Consider the following 17112-nt stretch of genomic DNA (forward strand, 5'->3'; position numbering starts at 1 on the left):
GGAGAGAGAATTTGAGTCAATACATTAGAAGAGTTATCAGAACAGGCTGATAACTATTAACCTCACAATTTCAAATTTCTTAGATCAATCCAAGATATCATATTCTTGATTTAGTCTACTTAGGTTTCCAGGTATACCAAAAAGCAGGTAAAATAAGGTTGTTGATACTACATTATTAATGGCTATAATTAGCCTTTTTTTTTTTTTTATTCATGAGAGACACAGAGAGAGAAAGAGGTAGAGACACAGGCAGAGGGAGAAACAGGCTCCATGCATGGAGCCCGATGCGAGACTTGATTCCAGGACCCCAGGATCATGCCTTGGGCCGAAGGCAGGTGCTAAACCTGATGAGCCACCCAGGAATCCCTATAATTAGCCATTTTTAACTAAAAATCATCCTGTAAAATTATGACTCATAAGCACAAACTAGCATTAGCACTGTTTCTATCAAACATTTAACCAAGGAACTCCAAGAATTAGCCAGCTATTATCTGGTTAATCTCAACTACTTTCAAAAACACAAATGTATTTCTCTGTCAAACAAGTTCCAGAAACATTGTTGGTGCCGAGTGTGGTTTTGTGGAAAGACTTTACACAATCATGAGCAGGGATGCCTAGGTGACTTAGGCTTAGATTAAGCATCTGCCTTGGGCTCAGGTCAGGATCCCAGGGTCCTGGGATCAAGCCCCACGGCTCAGCAGGGAGCCTCTTCTCCCTCTCCCTCCTGCTCCTGCACCTGCTCTCTCTCTCTCTCTCTCAAATAAATAAAATCTTTAAAAAAAAAAAATCATGAGCAAAAATAGTGTTTATATATATATCATCTGTCAGATCAATTCAGTAACAGTTCCCCACATTTCCTTTGAGACGAATACTTTAATAACCACACCTCGAGGGATCAGGCCACAGACAAGATGAACCTCTATGTAGGTCATCAATGTCATAATATAGACCACTGGTGAGGAAAGATCATTTGTTGGCTACTGTCCACAATGCTCATTCCCTTTAAACAAGAACAAGTTCATTTATAAAATTCTCCTTAGGGGATCCCTGGGTGGCGCAGCGGCTTAGCGCCTGCCTTTGGCTCAGGGCGCGATCCTGGAGACCCGGGATCGAGTCCCACATCAGGCTCCCGGTGCATGGAGCCTGCTTCTCCCTCTGCCTGTGTCTCTGCCTCTCTCTCTCTCTCTGTGACTATCATAAATAAAAAATAATAATAATAATAATAAAATAAATAAAATTCTCCTTAATGCCTCCAATGATGACAAGCACAGATGAGGGGGACAGGCAATTTATGAAGTGGGGAGCCTAGAGGTAATAAGTTTCATAATAGCCCCTTTCCAGTCTTTTTGATGTCATTTACCTTGATTTCCGTGGAAATTCACATGTATCTGTAAAAAAATCTATTCCTACTTTGAAATTTTAAGACTGCTCTTTTTTTTTTTTTTTTTTTTTTTTTTGAGAAAAGACTATTCATTTATTAGAGAGAGAGCGAGAATGCGCACTACCAGGGGAAGGGGCAGAGGGAGAGGGAGGAGCCCACTTCCCACTCAGAGAGGAGCCTGAGACCAGCTCCTGGGACCAAGACCTGAGCTGAAGGCAGACGCTTAACCAACTGAGCCACCCAGGTGTCCCCTTTAAGACTGCTCTCGACCACACCATCACACATAATCCCATCTTTTTTACATTGACTTAAACGCCACATCAGAAAATTTACATTTGAAGGGAAGTCACGTATTTACAAGTAATATGTAACGTGTTCAACTAACCTCCGCAGAAAGGAGTGTTGTTACCACTTATCATTTAAAGGGCACCTACCAGAAGCACAGGTAATTTTCAGGCTAGTGGATTCTCACTAAACGCTCATTTCAGTTCTTTGAACAAGCATACCTAAGTCCGTACATTTTCGTACTTCGAACAAAACACAGGTAGAGAAATGGGCTGTGGATCATTGTTTTGTTGGGGCTTTCTAAAAATATCGGATGGCAACAGAGAGTTTAGCTCCACAGGGTGGTTTACCAGCAAGCAGGTTAGTGATCCGAAGAGGCAAAGCCATAAAACACGCGCAAAACAAGGCTCTTTGAGAATAACTGTGTATATACGGACTAGATGGGATGGGGGGTGGGGGGCAGAACACAACAGGCATCAGCAACAAAACGGACTCTGGTCCTCGCTGTGCCACCAGGAGCGGGGCCAGCGCTGCGCCCCGGCGCTCCAGGGGCGTGGGGGGGGGGGCTCGACCCCACCCCGAAGCGCTCCGCAGGGCCGCCCGAGCCGCGCACCTCCTCCGGGACCAGGCGCGGTCCCCGGGCCGGACACGCCGCCGCCGGACTCTTCTGCTTCCAGCTTAGGAGCTGGAGTGGACCTTCCTTGCGGAACTTCCCCGCGGGCAGCTCGGCATTCCCAAGCCCCGCTACTTCCCGCTCGCCAGGCGGCGCCACCGAAACCCACGGCGGCCCCGGGCCCCGGGCCCCGAGCCCCAGCCCCCTCCGAGCCGGGGCGCCCGGGGAAGCGCACCTGGGAGCCCCCTCGGGCGGCTTACCGAGCAGCGAGCCCACGAAGATGACGACCTGCGCGGCGGTGGTGAACTGGCGGTACAGCTGCGCCTCGCCGAGCTCCCCGAGCTCCCCGAGCGCGCCGCGGCTGGCGCCCGCAGCCTCCGTGCCCGACGCGTTGCGCGGCTCGCTGGCGTTCCGGGAGACCCAGCTGCCGTTGTGCCCCATGGCGAGGCGGGGGTTCGGCCCGCCCGCCGCCCGCCCGCCGCCCGCCGCCCGCCGCCGGGCCCCGCCTGGGTCGCTCCCGTGCCGGGTGCGGCGCAACGCGCGGGCGCCTGCTCGAGTCCTGGAGAGGCCGGGGCACCGCGGGTCCCCTCACGTCTCCACATCGCCGGCCCCGGCGCCTGGCAGGCGAGGAGCGAGGGGCGCGACGCTGCGCCCCGGGCCGGCTCCCACCGGGGTCCCCGTCGGCAGCCACATGGAGGCTGCACGGGCCGGGCCGCCAAGCCCACTCCGCAGAGGTGGAAACGCCGGAGGCACCGGAGGGTCACCGAGGCGCGCCCCGCTCCCGCCGCCCTCAGCCTCTTCCCCTTCCACCCCCCGAGGGCCGGGCCATCCCTCTCCTCAGGAGGAGGAGGGGGACCTCCGGCCGCGGCCGCCGGCCAATCCCGTGGCTTCGAGGGGCTGGATGGCGCTGCCAAGCCTGTGAAACGCCCGAGCCAAGCGACCGGGGCTCCGAGGGGACCCCGGCGTCCCCGACGGCACCCACGGCTTGGTCGGGATGCCCCGAATCTCCGCAACGGCCTCGCCCTCCGCGCCCGGCCGTCCCCCAGGACGCCGGCGCGGTCTGCCCCCGCCCAGCCCCTCGCCCGGGGCTCCGACCTCCCGCCCCGGTGTCAGCGGCGGGGACCCCGTCCTGCAGCCCCTTGGCCTCTGCACGGCCAAGCGCCCGCTTTCCTGGCCCTGCTCCCGCCTCGGCCGGCGGGAGCGATGCTGGCGGACGCGCCGGGACAGGGGAGGACGCCCCCGCAGGGGCAGGGCACGGTCTGCGCACCGGCGGACTCCCGGCGCGCTCCAGGGGCAGGGGAGGGCGCGCTGCCCGCGGGGGGGGGGCGGTCACGTGACGCGCGCGGCTCCGCCCCTCACGCCGAGGGGGCCGCGGGCAGGGCGCCATTTTGGCCCTTCTGGGCGTGCCTCTCTCGGCTGGAGCGTGGGAGGCGCCGACGATCCTGGTTTGGCGGCCGTGGATGTGTGCAAGGTGCTTCCTGGGTCTCACTTTATTTGTTCCTGTGGCTACTGCCCCTTATTTCTTCAGCAGAGAGGGGCTGCCTGAAAGGCTCGTAATTCCACTGCGCTGTCACCTGCGGCGGGGCTCCCGGTCTTCGCTCCTCAGTGACGCCTTGGGTGTAGCTGAAGATGAAAGATGACATTTACGACGCTGGTGCGTGGTTCCCTGGATGTTTTTACGGAGCATCTTTTTTTTTTTTTTAAAGATTTTACGTATTTGATAAAGAGGAAGCGGCAGGTAGAGGGAGACGCGGACTCCCCGCTGAGCGGGGACCTGGGGCGGCTCCATCCTGGGACCCCGGGATCAGGACCTGAGCTGAAGGCCGATGTGTGACCCACTGAGCCACCGGGTGCTCCGTGAGTCTCCTATCTACAAAGGTATACAGTATAGCCAAGTCTGGTGGAACCAAGGAAAGCATAGTTGGAGACGGAGCTACTCCTTCCTGCGAGCCGATGCAAAAAGTCGGGAAGCCGGGATACCCAAGTGACCAGGAAATGGTAAAAGTGGGACTCCTGGGAGGCTCAGGTCGTGACCCCGGGATTCCGGATCGAGGCCCACGTGGGGCCCCTGCGAAGAGCCTGCTTCTCCCTCTGCGTGTCTCTCTGCCCCTCTCTGTGTATCTCTCATGAATAAATTAATGAATCTTAGAAAAAAAAAAGAAGGAAAGAAATGGTAAAAGTAAGAGTAGCTGAGTAGTAAAGCCGAGTGAGTGTGTACTTCTGGAGAAAAGGAGGAACGAGATAGGAAAAGACGACTAAAGATTGGCTGTTTTGAAGCTATGGAAACTGGTTTCTCCTCATTGGTGAAGGACTTGATAGAGAGCTTTAACATGCTGACTGGTAGCATCGGGTCCCAAATTACTGACTTCATTGATTAGAATCATAGAATTTCTTGGGGCACCTGGCTGGCTCAGTCAGCAAAGCATGGAACTCTTGGATCTTGGGGTTGTCAGTGTCAGCCCCATGTTGGTTGCGGAGATTACTTTAAAAAGTAATCACCGAACTTCTTGGTGATCACAAGGCTGATCCTGCTTCATTTCACTGTACAAGACATGAAGTTTTTAAAGACCAAAAAAGCCCTCCGCGGCTTGCACATGATTGGGTTCTCATAATATCTGCAGGCAATGATCCTCCATGTAAGCAGTTATTTTAAACGTTTCAGAGGCCTCAAAAAGAGAGGCACAAATGTAGTTTTGGAATGTTGGTGATGTTGGGATCCAGAGCCCACGGCCAAGAAAGAATTTTTAAGAGGTCTTTGGTGCAAAAAGGTGGTTTTGCTAAAGCATGGAAACAGGACCTGTGGGCTGCTGGCCCCAGATTATGAGGAGCGACTCATCTAGTACTTTGTGGTGGGGGGGAAGTAAACGGAAGTTCCAAAAGGATTTTCTTACGCTAAAGAAGACTCACACGATACAAAGGCCTTGCTACAGTCAAACCAAAGTTGTTTTTCTCTTTAGCATGCCGTCGGCGTTAAGGAATGTTATACCCGGGCGGCCCCGGTGACGCAGCGGCTTAGCGCCACCTGCAGCCTGAGGTGTGATCCTGGAGACCCGGGATCGAGTCCCATGTCGAGCTCCCTGCATGGAGCCTGCTTCTCCCTCTGCCTGTGTCTCTGCCTCTCTTTCTCTCTGTGTCTCTCATGAATAAATAAATAAATAAAATCTTAAAAAGAAAAAAAAAGGAATGTTAATGGGCTGCAGGTTATAAGGACATTCAATATTTATCTACATTTCTTTCTGCCTTTGTTTCCCACATTAAAATCATTATCAATTGGGATCCCTGGGTGGCGCAGCGGTTTGGCGCCTGCCTTTGGCCCGGGGCGCGATCATGGAGACCCGGGATCGAATCCCACATCGGGCTCCCGGTGCATGGAGCCTGCTTCTCCCTCCGCCTGTGTCTCTGCCTCTCTCTCTCTCTCTCTCTCTCTCTCTCTGTGACTATCATAAATAAATTAAAAAAAAAAATCACTATCAATTGAATTTTTTTAAAGCCGTTTCCAGTATCAAGTATTCAAATTAGTTCTTAGAGTCCAAACATGTTCTTCAAGCCCCCTTGCACTATAATCATTACAAAACAAAATGTAATAGTCATTCAGCAACATCCAGCACATTCCTTTAGGAAAGGGTAAGGAAGAATGTGTAAATGAGTTGTTTAGTAGCAGTTGTAAAAATACGTCTTTACCTGTCACTCTCTATTCAAAACTGCTAAGAGTTGGGATAAAGATGTAGGATAGAGTCACTTTTGTAGATGGAAAGATTTTAATAAAGCAAGAAAACTTGGAGCACCTGGGTTGCTCAGTGGTTGAGCGTCTGCCTTTGGCTCAGGGCATGATCCTGGAGTCCCGGGACTTCCAAATCGAGCTCCCTGTGTGGAGCCTACTCCTCCCTCTGCTTATGTTTCTGCCTCTCTCTGTGTGTCTCTCATGAATAAATAAATAAAATCTTTAAAGGAAGAAAAAAGAAAAAGCAAGAAAACTCTCATTTTTTTAATTCTGAAAAGATACCGGTAAATTTTCTACAGCCCCTAAATTGATACTATAACTAACCTGAGTTAGCTCCTTGGTGAGTCACAGATAGGAACTGCACCAAGTGAGTTGCCACACAACGGAAACGTATTTGCAGCAAATTAGGAAATCATGGGGAATAACTAACTTCCAAAGCCAGGACTCCTGGAGCAAGGAAGAATGGTTCCTTTTATCTAGGGTTATGATGAATATTCAGATAAGAGAGCAGTGGGTGTAAGACCTCGCAAGCACTTTAAGTAAACACACCTATGCATACTTTGTATGTTATGTAACAAGGCTTCTGCTCCTCATTGGGTTAGTATTATAATGAGGTAAGGGTAACTGTTGGTCACTCTGTGGATCCTATCATGGTGCATTTGCACAGGAATGAGTCAACTGTTAAGCTCAAACTCAAACTTTATTGCTTGAGGGATAGTTTTGGTTTTCATCACAGGATGCTATGCATGTAGGGTCTTTTGCCTGAGTTAAGAGGTAACTTGGGAAGAAGAGCTTGAGGAAAACTGTAGGACAAGGATGGTGGGTATAAGCAGGTGAGCAGTAAAGGTGAGGTTTTGGAATCTACCTGATGACAGTGTTAGTGTATAGGATTAGTTGAGTCAGGAATTAACTTGAAGGGTGCCTGAGTGGCTCAGTTGATTGAGCATGCAACTCTCAGTTGCAGCTCAAGTCATGATCTCAGGATCCTGAGGTTGGGCTCTGCTCTCAGCGAGGAGCCTGCTTCTTCCTCTCTCTCTGCTCCTCTCTCTCTCTAATAAATAAATAATCTTAAAAAAAAAAAAAAAAAAAAAAGGAGCTAGCTTGGGACACCTGGCTGTCTCAGTCGATGGAGCACGTGGAGCAAGCATTACAACTTGACGTTGTAAATTGGAGCCTAACGTTGGGTATAGATGATGAGGTAGAAGAAGGTAAACTGAGGACAAAACACAAGCTGACACCCCACAACCACCCCCACTCCTAATTCCCTGGTGGAATAAGTGTGACATTCCTCCAGGAAACTCCCATCTTAATGTTAATACTTTGCTAGAGGGAAAAACAACAGCTTGACAATAGCCAGGCATCCAATAACCTGAGAGTCTTTAGCATATGAAAGTCCTTTTGGACACCTTCCTTTTTCCTTACCTCCCCTAACTTCCAAGTATATAATAAGCCATTCTTCATAGCCCCAGTGCAGTAACTCTTTCTGCCCATGGATCCTGCACTTCTGCTTTAATAAAATCACCTTTTTGCAGCAAAGACATCTCAAGAATTCTTTCTTGGCCGTTGGCTCTGGACCTCACCAACATTCCAAAACTACATCATAGAGATGAGCTGAGGTCACTATGATTCCCAGACTTGAGGATAGATTGCCTTGTGAAAATATAAGACCAAGGACAGGAAGAGAGTAGCATGGCTCTTATGGCTGTGTGCTATGTGAAGTTTTCACCGAGTACAGGAGAATTTAAGATTGATATGAGATCAGATGTGATTTAAATATATGTTAAGTGTCTATGGTAGTGTTACTTATTCTTATCTGGGCATTGCAAACTTAGTGGCCTAAACAACAGCTATCATTTAATTTGCTCACAGATACACAATTTGGTCAAACATCAGTGGGACAGGGATGCCTGGATGGCTCAATGGTTAAACGTCTGCCTTTGGCTCACAGCGTGATGCTGGAGTCCCAGGATCCAGTCACACATTGAGCTCCCTGCATGGAGCCTGCTTCTCCTTCTGCCTATGTCTCTGTTTCTCCCTGTGTGTCTCTCATGAATAAATAAATAAGCCTTTAGGGGAAAAAAAGGATTAATGGGACATCCTGTCTGCACCACATGACATCAGCTGGGGCAGCTCAAAAATCAAGTCCAGAGTCTGAAATCTGAAGGCTTGCTCTTTCACATATCTGGCAGTTAATGCTACTAGCTGTTTGAACTTCAGCTGGAACTGAGCTGGAATACCTATAGGTGGTATTGGTGGCCACTCCATGTGGCCACTTGGCTTCCTCACTGCCTGGCAGCTATGTTCCCAAAGTGAGCACTCCAAGAGAATTCCAAGACGACAAGGTATAGCTGGGGTGGTGGGGTACAAGGGCACCTGGCTCCAGGGATCCCGAACAAACCAGGTTTGGCCACTTGGCCACAGACCAAATCCGAAGGCAGAGAAATGAATGGTGATGAAACAAAAATGGAATTTATTTCAGTGAGGTGAACATTATGTTTGTGCAGGTGGACAGTGGAGTTCAGGTCAATCGTCGTCTTAAAATCAATCACAGGCAAGGTCATGCTGGCTCAGGGCAGATCCTATTGGATGCTCTGCCCTTAGGGTCTTTTGCCTGAGTTAAGAAATAAGCTAGAAAAGATAACTCATTTAGAAAGTTTGAAGTCAACACGAGGGTAGTTCCTCTTTCAAATGCAGAAATTGCCTAATTCTCAGAAGTCACAAAGCATCATTTCAACTATTTGTTGAAACAGTGTAAAAAAAAAAAAACACATTTATGGAGAAAGGACACAGACTATACTTAATGGGAAAAATATCAGTTATATTGTAAGAAGAGCATGTGGGATGAGAGATGTTATAGTCATTTAAGAAAAATATAATATGCTATAATGCCTATTTTACTTTTGTCCAAAAGAAAAAAATCTTCAAGAGGTCCCATTTTAGATTTTTTTTTTTTTTCTGGAATTGAACCTGAGGAGGCAAAACAAACAAAAAACAAATTAATTGGAGTCTGCTCCAATTACTTACCATGTACAGGTGTTAAATGTGCTTATGAGCTGGTTAATATTAATAATCAGGTACACAGCCATAGCTGAAGGCAGGTGGTAGCCACATTTATGTGCTAGTTCATTTTTACCCCTAAATTTGTAGAACTACAGTACAATCAGGTAATGATGATGCAGGCTGGCTGAGTCTGAGGACCCAGACGGTGTACTGCAGGACCAGCCAGGTTTCCTGAAGGATGGATATCAAACACGAGCGGAGAGGAAGTGAGAGCGGAGTTTGTTGAAGATTTATGTATATATAGAGAGATCAGATTGAATTTCTGGAGACTCAGAAAAGAAAGGAGAGAGACTCCTATCTTTGCTTGAGTTCTTTTTTTTTTTTTTTTTTTTTTTAAATTAAGGATAATGTTCTGCTGTATGTATTCTCCCAGCCATGCAGGCACTGGGTAAAACAAAGACGAGTGCTCAAGTGTCTTCCATAAGTCACTTATGCCATGGAGCTAGGGGTCTTGGCATCATGGTGTGGAGAGTCAGTGAACTTGGAAAACTTTGAAGATGACCTCACCCAGTCACCTTAGATGCTGTCTATTGTGTGGGAAGACTCCAAAGTAATCCTTAACTCCTTGACCTTTACAAGGAGGACATACAGTAAGGCATGTGTGAGGTGGGGTGCAGGTCCTAGCAAGAATAGAGGCAGCAAGGGGCACTTGGGTGGTGCAATCTGTTGGACGTCTGACTCTTGCTTTCAGCTCAGGTACAGTGTTATGTGAGGCTGATTAGAATTCTCCCTCTCTCTCTCTACCCTCCCCCTCATGGTCGGTCTCTCTCTCTCTCTAATAAATAAATCTAAAAAAAAAAAAAAAAAAAAAAAAGAGTAGAGATAGCCAAAAAAACAAATCCAATCTTTTATAGGGTCCTTCAATTTCCCTTTCTCAATGGGAAATGAGAAATGCTCATTTCTTCAGCATCTTAGAAAATGCTGTTAAATGTAACATTCCTCTCCCGTCATGAATAATATAAGAAGGCATTCTCTCAATTTAAAAACACCTGTGTTCTTGGGGATCCCTGGGTGGCTCAGCGGTTTAGCGCCTGACTTTGGCCCAGGGCGTGATTTTGAAGTCCCAGGATCAAATCCTGCGTCAGGCTCCCTGCATAGAGTCTGCTTCTCCCTCTGCCTGTGTCTCTGCTTCTCTCTCCCTCTCTCTGTGTATCTCATAGATAAATAAATAAAATCTTTAAAGGAAAAAAATTTAAAAATAAAAAAAATAAAAACACCTGTGTTCCCAAACTATTTAAATCATTTTTTTAGCACTCGGGGGCCATTTTCCTATTGAAATAATAAACATGATGATAGAGTTCTCAGTCAGAGTGGAAGACAAAGGAGTGAGAGGCTCTGGGGATTAAGGAACCCCAGCGAGGTCCTACTTAGTCTTTAGGTCTACCTCCTTCAGTCTCCACAGTGTTTATAAGAGCTACTCTTCTTAAGCCAGTAATTCACCCATTTAACAACTGTTAATACCTTTGTGCTGGGAAGGTAGGAATATAGTAGTGTGGAATAGAACAAATTCTCAAAGCTTTCTCCAATCACCTGGTCTTAATCATATACCAACTAGGATTTGCTTAGGGATTTTGCTTATTGTAACCATGGGAAAATCGATATGATATTTAATTTAACGTGTCAACTTGACTAAGCCACTTGGGTTGCTCAGATATTTGGCCAAATACCATTCGGGTTTTTCTACGAAGGTATTTTTGGATGAGATTAACATTTGAATCTGAAGACAGAGTAAAGAAGATTCCCTTTCTTGCCGTGGGCAGGTCTCATCCAATTAGTTAAATTCTGACTAAAACAAAAAGGTAATAGGTAATTTTTAAGAGCCTATTATCTTCTCTGTGTTTTTCTCTTATACTGCTGTGGTGTAGTGACAGACAAAATTTGCATATAGGTACTAATAGCAAGTCTTTCAATATTTATAGACTATAATAGGATTCATCTTATGTTCAAAAGGAGTCCCAGATTCCAACTTTCTCGGGCATTTATTAAAGAGCAGGAGGGGACTTGGGTAGGGAGAAGAAGAAATGGAATAGGATTTAGGATAATTGCAAAGCCGAAGGTAAAGGGAAGTGAAGAGGAAGCCTGTGGTGTTTATTTCTCCCTTCTTTCCCTTCTTCATTGAGGGGCTCCTCCTTCTTCCAGTCCCCTACACCACACCCTCACATGTGTCTGTGTGGCCTCTTGAGTATTTTGCGTTGGTAAGCCCTAGCAGCAGCATGTTGAGGGAAGATGGGTCCTTATGGTCCCTGGCTACCTATCTGAAACAAGTGGTTCGGGATCCCTGGGTGGCGCAGCGGTTTGGCGCCTGCCTTTGGCCCAGGGCGCGATCCTGGAGACCCGGGATCGAATCCCACGTCGGGCTCCCGGTGCATGGAGCCTGCTTCTCCCTCTGCCTGTGTCTCTGCCTCTCTCTCTCTCACTGTGTGCCTATCATAAATAAATAAAATAAAATTAAAAAAAATAAAAAAAAAAAAAACAAGTGGTTCTATTTCCAAATGGTTATATCTAGGCCTATATAAGACACCAATAATGCAGATTTATTATGTGTATTATTAGCATTCAACAAAATCTTGTTCTCTTTTTCCAAATATACAGACTATTTTTCTCTGCTGCCCTTGCAAGTGGGCAGGGTCATGTGACTATTATGACTAACAATATGTGGGCAAAAGTGACAAATCATTTCTGGGCTGTGGCAGTGTAAAGCTGTTTGCAATTCTCAAGTCTCTGCTGCCCTGTCAGTGCCATAGGGAAGGTGCCTTGGGTTGAACTGGAAGAGCTAAAACATGGGCTCCGAAGTAGACTGTGTTTCTGCATCACCATAGAAGACTGGGTAGGAAGAGGGAAGGGAGGGAAATCCTGGTGAGCCACCCAGACCTACAACAAATTTTGTATGAGCAAGAAATAAACCTCGATTGTACTAAACAACCAAGATTTTTGGAGCTGCTCATTATCACAGCATAAATGAGACTATCCTGCCAGATATAATTATGAAAACTGGGGCCTGTGTATTTAAGAAAGCACAGACTTGTGCTTGATTCGGCAGCACATACACTAAAATTGGACTGATACAGAAAAGATTAGCAGGGCCCCTGCACAAGGATGACACACAAATTCGTGAAGCACCCCATATTTAAAAAACAAAAACAGGGATCCCTGGGTGGCGCAGCGGTTTAGTGCCTGCCTTTGGCCCAGGGCGCGATCCTGGAGACCTGGGATCGAATCCCACGTCAGGCTCTTGGTGCATGGAGCCTGCTTCTCCCTCTGCCTATGTCTCTGCCTCTCTCTCTCTCTCTCTCTGTGACTATTATAAATAAATAAAAATTAAAAAATAAATAAATAAAATCTTAAAAAAGATAAAAAACAAAAAAAGACTTTATTTTATTTCTGGGGAATGGAAGGTATTGAGTCAAGATTTTTTTTTTTTTTTTAAATTTTTTTTTTTTTAATTTATTTATGATAGTCACAGAGAGAGAGAGAGAGGCAGAGACACAGGCGGAGGGAGAAGCAGGCTCCATGCACCCGGAGCCTGATGTGGGATTCGATCCCGGGTCTCCAGGATCGCGCCCTGGGCCAAAGGCAGGCGCCAAACCGCTGCGCCACCCAGGGATCCCTGAGTCAAGATTTTTTTTTTTAAGATTTTATTTATTTATTTGACAGAACAAAAGCAGGGGAAGCAGCAGGCAGAAGGAGAGGGAGAAGCAGACTCCCCGCTGAGCAAGGAGCCCTAGGATCATGACCCTGAGCTGAAGGCAGACACTTAACCTACTGAGCCACCCAGGCACCCTGAGTCAAGACTTTAAAAATCTTTATGTATATTGGTAGTGGCAATAAGAATATCCTAGATCCTAGTGAAATAAAATGGTGGCCAATAATAAAACCTCTGGGTATCTTTGAATTCAACCATTGGTTTTTTTAATCTCCAAAAATATACTGGCCTCTGATAAATTTATGTAATTTAAATGGCTTTTTTGGAGAGTACTTAAGCTTACTATAATCGATAACCTATTTCTTATTCCCTAGAAACCAGAGTGTCTCTTTATGTTGGCAAACCTACCAACTCCCTGAAGATAAAAGATTCTAGTATAGCAGGGGCAAGAGGACAGCATTAATGTTGGAGTCAGTTGAACCTGGGTTTGAATGCTTGCTCCACAATTTCCCTTTGGGACAGTGGACAGTTACATGACCTCTCTAAGTTGTTTCCTCTTCTGCCAAATGGGGATAAAAATGCCTATTTGGGGGGCATCTGGCCGGCTCAGTTGATAGAACATGTGGCTCTTGATCTCTGTCATAAATTCAGGCCCAACATATTAGGTGTAATTAACTTTTTAAAAATGCCCATTTTGTAAGATTATTTTGAGGACAATAAATTGTTTAAGTAATGAAAACCTCTAACAGTGGGGCACTTGGGTGGTTCAGTTGGCTAAGTGTCTGCCTTCCACTCAGGTCATAATCCCAGGGTTGGAGGATCCAGCCCTGTGCAGGGCTCACTGCGCACCAGAGTCTGCTTCTCCCTCTCACTCTGCCCCTCCCTGCTCAAATAAATAAATAAAATCTTAAAAAAAAAGAAAAAAGAAAAAAAGAAAGAAGACCTCTAACAGTATCTGGCACAATGTAGGAAATAGATGAAAGGTAACTATATAAGATCCATTTCTGTTTACACTTAAAGAAAACAAATATCAAAGGGGGAAAAGCTTTACCTTTCAACAAAGAATTCTCTCTCTCTCTCTCCACACACACACACACACACACATATAAAGAATTTATTTATTTATTCATGAGAGACACAGAAAGAGGCAGAGACATAGACAGAGGGAGAAGTAAGCTCCAATGCAGGGAGCCCCATGTGGGACTCAATCCTGGGACCAGGATCACACCCTGAGCCAAAGGCAGACGCTCAACCACTAAGCCAGTCAGGTGTCCCTCTCTTTGTTTGTTTGCTAGTTTATTAATTATTTAAAGATTTTATTTATTTATTCATGATATACGCAGAGAGAGAGAGAGAGAGAGGCAGAGACACAGGCACAGGAAGGAGCAGGCTCCATGCAGGGAGCCCGACGTGGGGACTCGATCCCAGGACTCCAGGATCATGCCCTGGGCAGAAGGCAGGAACTTAAACTGCTGAGCCACCCAGGCTGCCCTCTTTGTATATTTAAGTAAAATTCTGCCTAACAAGTGTATTTCAAAAAAATATAAGAACTGCTTAATTTGCAATTAGCAAAGGACATTGTGGCTTTTGGAAAATTTTACTTTAAGATTTAGAAGTCCAGAATTTAGAGGCACCTGGGTGGCTCAGTGATTGAATGTCGGCCTTCAGCTCAGGTCATGATCCTGGGGTTCTGGGATTGAGTCCCACATCAGGCTCCCCACAGAGAGCCTGCTTCTCCCTCTGCCTCTGTCTCTGCTTCTCTCTCTCTATGTGTGTGTCTCTCATGAATAAATAAGTAAAATCTTAAAAAAAAAAAATAGAAGTCCAGAATTTAGCTTTACATTATTGGGCTCAATATGTTTACTTTGTGGTTCTTGGTTTTTAGTATGCTAACTTACCATCAAAGCAATAATCTGTTTAAAAGATATTAACACAGTCTTCCCATATATTCCAAATTATCTCAATATGTAGATTGGGAAATGGTTTGCTACTGATATGAATCTATGAATATATCACCTAATTTGGTTTCCCAATTAGTAAGTCTTGGCACCTATAAATTGTTATTAAATTCATCAAGAATATCTGGGAGGTGCAAGGTTTAATACTCCCCTCCCCCAGGTAGCCTCAATAGTCTCACACACAAGCACATAAACACAGTGGTCATAAAACAACCTTACTAGTTTTTTTTTTTTTTTTTTTTTTTTACGATTTGTTTATTTATTTATTCATGAGAGAGAGAGAGAGACAGACAGACAGACAGAGACACAGGAGGAGGGAGAAGCAGGCTCCATGCCGGGAGCCCAACGGGGGACTCGATCCCGGGATTCCAGGATCACGCCCTGGGCCAAAGGCAGGGGCTAAACCGCTGAGCCACCCAGGGATCCCCCCCCCCACTTTTTTTTTAAAGATTGTTATTTATTCATGAGAGACACACACACACAGAGAGACACAGGCAGAGGGAGAAGCAGGCTCCACACAGGGAGCCCGACATGGGACTCGATCCCGGGACTCCATGATCATGCCCTGGGCCAAAGGCAGGCACCAAACTGCTGAGCCACCCAGGGATCCGCCTCAGGAATCCCCCTTACTAGTTTTTTAACATAAAATATGCCAAAATGAAAATACCCTTGAGTATTACCATCTTTATTTTTTTTTTAAGATTTTATTTATTTATTCATGAGAGACAGAGAGAGATGCAGAGACATAGGCAGAGGGAGAAGCAGGCTCCCAATGGGGAACCCGATGTGGGACTCCATCCCAGGACTACGGGATCACCACCTGAGCCAAAGGCAGATGCTCAATCACTGAGCCACTTACGCGTCCTGAGTATTACCCTCTTTAAAGGAATCACTTTGAGAAGCTGTTTAGCTATTGAAGAGTATTATGATTTCTCAACAGCTTTTTTTTTTTTTTTTTTTTTTTCTCAACAGCTTTTTGTGATCCCAACAGCTTTTTGTAACTTCAGAAGCTGGTACGTTCTTTCCTATATCCCTGATCATAATAAGGGAAAAGAAGCCTAGCTGAGGACAAAGCACAAGCTGACACCCCACAAATGACACCACTCCCCCCAGGAGAGATGAGTGTGACATTCCTCAGGCACTCTTGGCTGCCCTATAAACCAAGGGAAAGGAAAAACAAATAGTTAGGGGCACCTGGGTAGCTCAGTGGTTGAGTGTCTGCCTTCTGCTCAGGTCCTGATCCTAGGGTCCTGGGATCAAGTCCCACATCTGGCTCCCCACAGGGAGCCTGCTTCTCCCTCTGCCTGTGTCTCTGCCTCTCTGTATATCTTTCATGAATAAATAAATAAAATCTTTTAAAAAAATAGTTAACTTATAGAGATTGTAGTCCTCTAGACATGAGTCTACCTCAGTTTACAAAATGCCTTAGTGATTTACAAGAAAAAAAGCATTCTTGGGATCCCTGGGTGGCGCAGCGGTTTGGCGCCTGCCTTTGGCCCAGGGCACGATCCTGGAGACCCGGGATCGAATCCCACATCGGGCTCCCGGTGCATGGAGCCTGCTTCTCCCTCTGACTGTGTCTCTGCCTCTCTCTCTCTCTGTGTGACTATCATAAATAAATAAAAAATAAAATAAAATAAAAAAGAAAAAGAAAAAAAGCATTCTTAACAATAACCTAACTTCCAGAAGGAAACTCCCATCTATCTTAATGTTAATGCTTACTAGAGGGAAAAACAACTTTACAGTGGCAAGGCCTCTAATATCTTGTAGGTCCTCCTTAGCACACAAAAATTCTTTTTAAAATCTCCCTTTTCCCTTACCCCCAACTTCCAAGTACATTAGCTATCCCTTACAATCCCAGTGCAGCAGTTTTTTCTGCCCATGGGTACTGTCCCCATGCTTTAGTAAAACCACCATTTTGAACCAAAGATGTCTCAAGAATTCTTTCTTGGTTGTCAGCTCCAGACCTCACTCCACCTAACCTCACCTATATTCCAAAACTACATCAATAACAAATATGTCCTTTTTTTTTTTTTAAATTTTTTTTTTAATTTTTATTTATTTATGATAGTCACAGAGAGAGAGAGAGGCAGAGACACAGGCAGAGGGAGAAGCAGGCTCCATGCACCGGGAGCCCGACGTGGGATTCGATCCTGGGTCTCCAGGATCGCGCCCTGGGCTAAAGGCAGGCGCCAAACCGCTGCGCCACTCAGGGATCCCAACAAATATGTCCTTTAAAAATAAATTTGTTTTTTTTTGTTTGTTTGTTTGTTTGTTTTGAGAGACTAAAAGTTACCTAGGACCAATTCTGGTGAATTAAATGATCAGGATAGTAAAATCTTCTTTGCTAAAAGATGAGATATGACAATAAGATACTATGACTCACAGTCTGACTTGGAATTAATGGCGCAACTTTGGAACAAAAGCATATACTTATTCCAGAATTTTTTT

At 46.0% G+C, this 17112-nt stretch overlaps 1 protein-coding gene, 1 long non-coding RNA gene and 1 other non-coding gene across 3 annotated transcripts in view; 2 read left to right on the plus strand and 1 right to left on the minus strand.

The window, feature by feature from the left end:
- Positions 1-3586, minus strand: part of GPR176 (G protein-coupled receptor 176) — a 137283-nt gene extending 133697 nt beyond the window's left edge. The window contains exon 1 of the mRNA XM_072738235.1: positions 2540-3586. Coding sequence (XP_072594336.1) covers positions 2540-2720 — 181 coding nt within the window. The 5' untranslated portion in view covers positions 2721-3586. The remainder of the gene's footprint in view (positions 1-2539) is intronic.
- A 72-nt stretch (positions 3587-3658) lies between these two features.
- LOC140595607 (uncharacterized) lies at positions 3659-5703 on the plus strand. The gene is made up of 2 exons (XR_011997329.1): positions 3659-4277; positions 5237-5703. It is a non-coding gene; the product is annotated as an uncharacterized lncRNA (long non-coding RNA).
- Positions 5704-12084: 6381 nt separating this feature from the next.
- LOC112920103 (U6 spliceosomal RNA) lies at positions 12085-12191 on the plus strand. The gene has a single exon (XR_003235024.1). It is a non-coding gene; the product is annotated as a U6 spliceosomal RNA (small nuclear RNA).
- Positions 12192-17112: the final 4921 nt, after the last annotated feature.

This window comes from Vulpes vulpes, chromosome 15 (genome assembly GCF_048418805.1).
Source record: "Vulpes vulpes isolate BD-2025 chromosome 15, VulVul3, whole genome shotgun sequence".
Classification (NCBI taxonomy): domain Eukaryota; kingdom Metazoa; phylum Chordata; class Mammalia; order Carnivora; family Canidae; genus Vulpes; species Vulpes vulpes.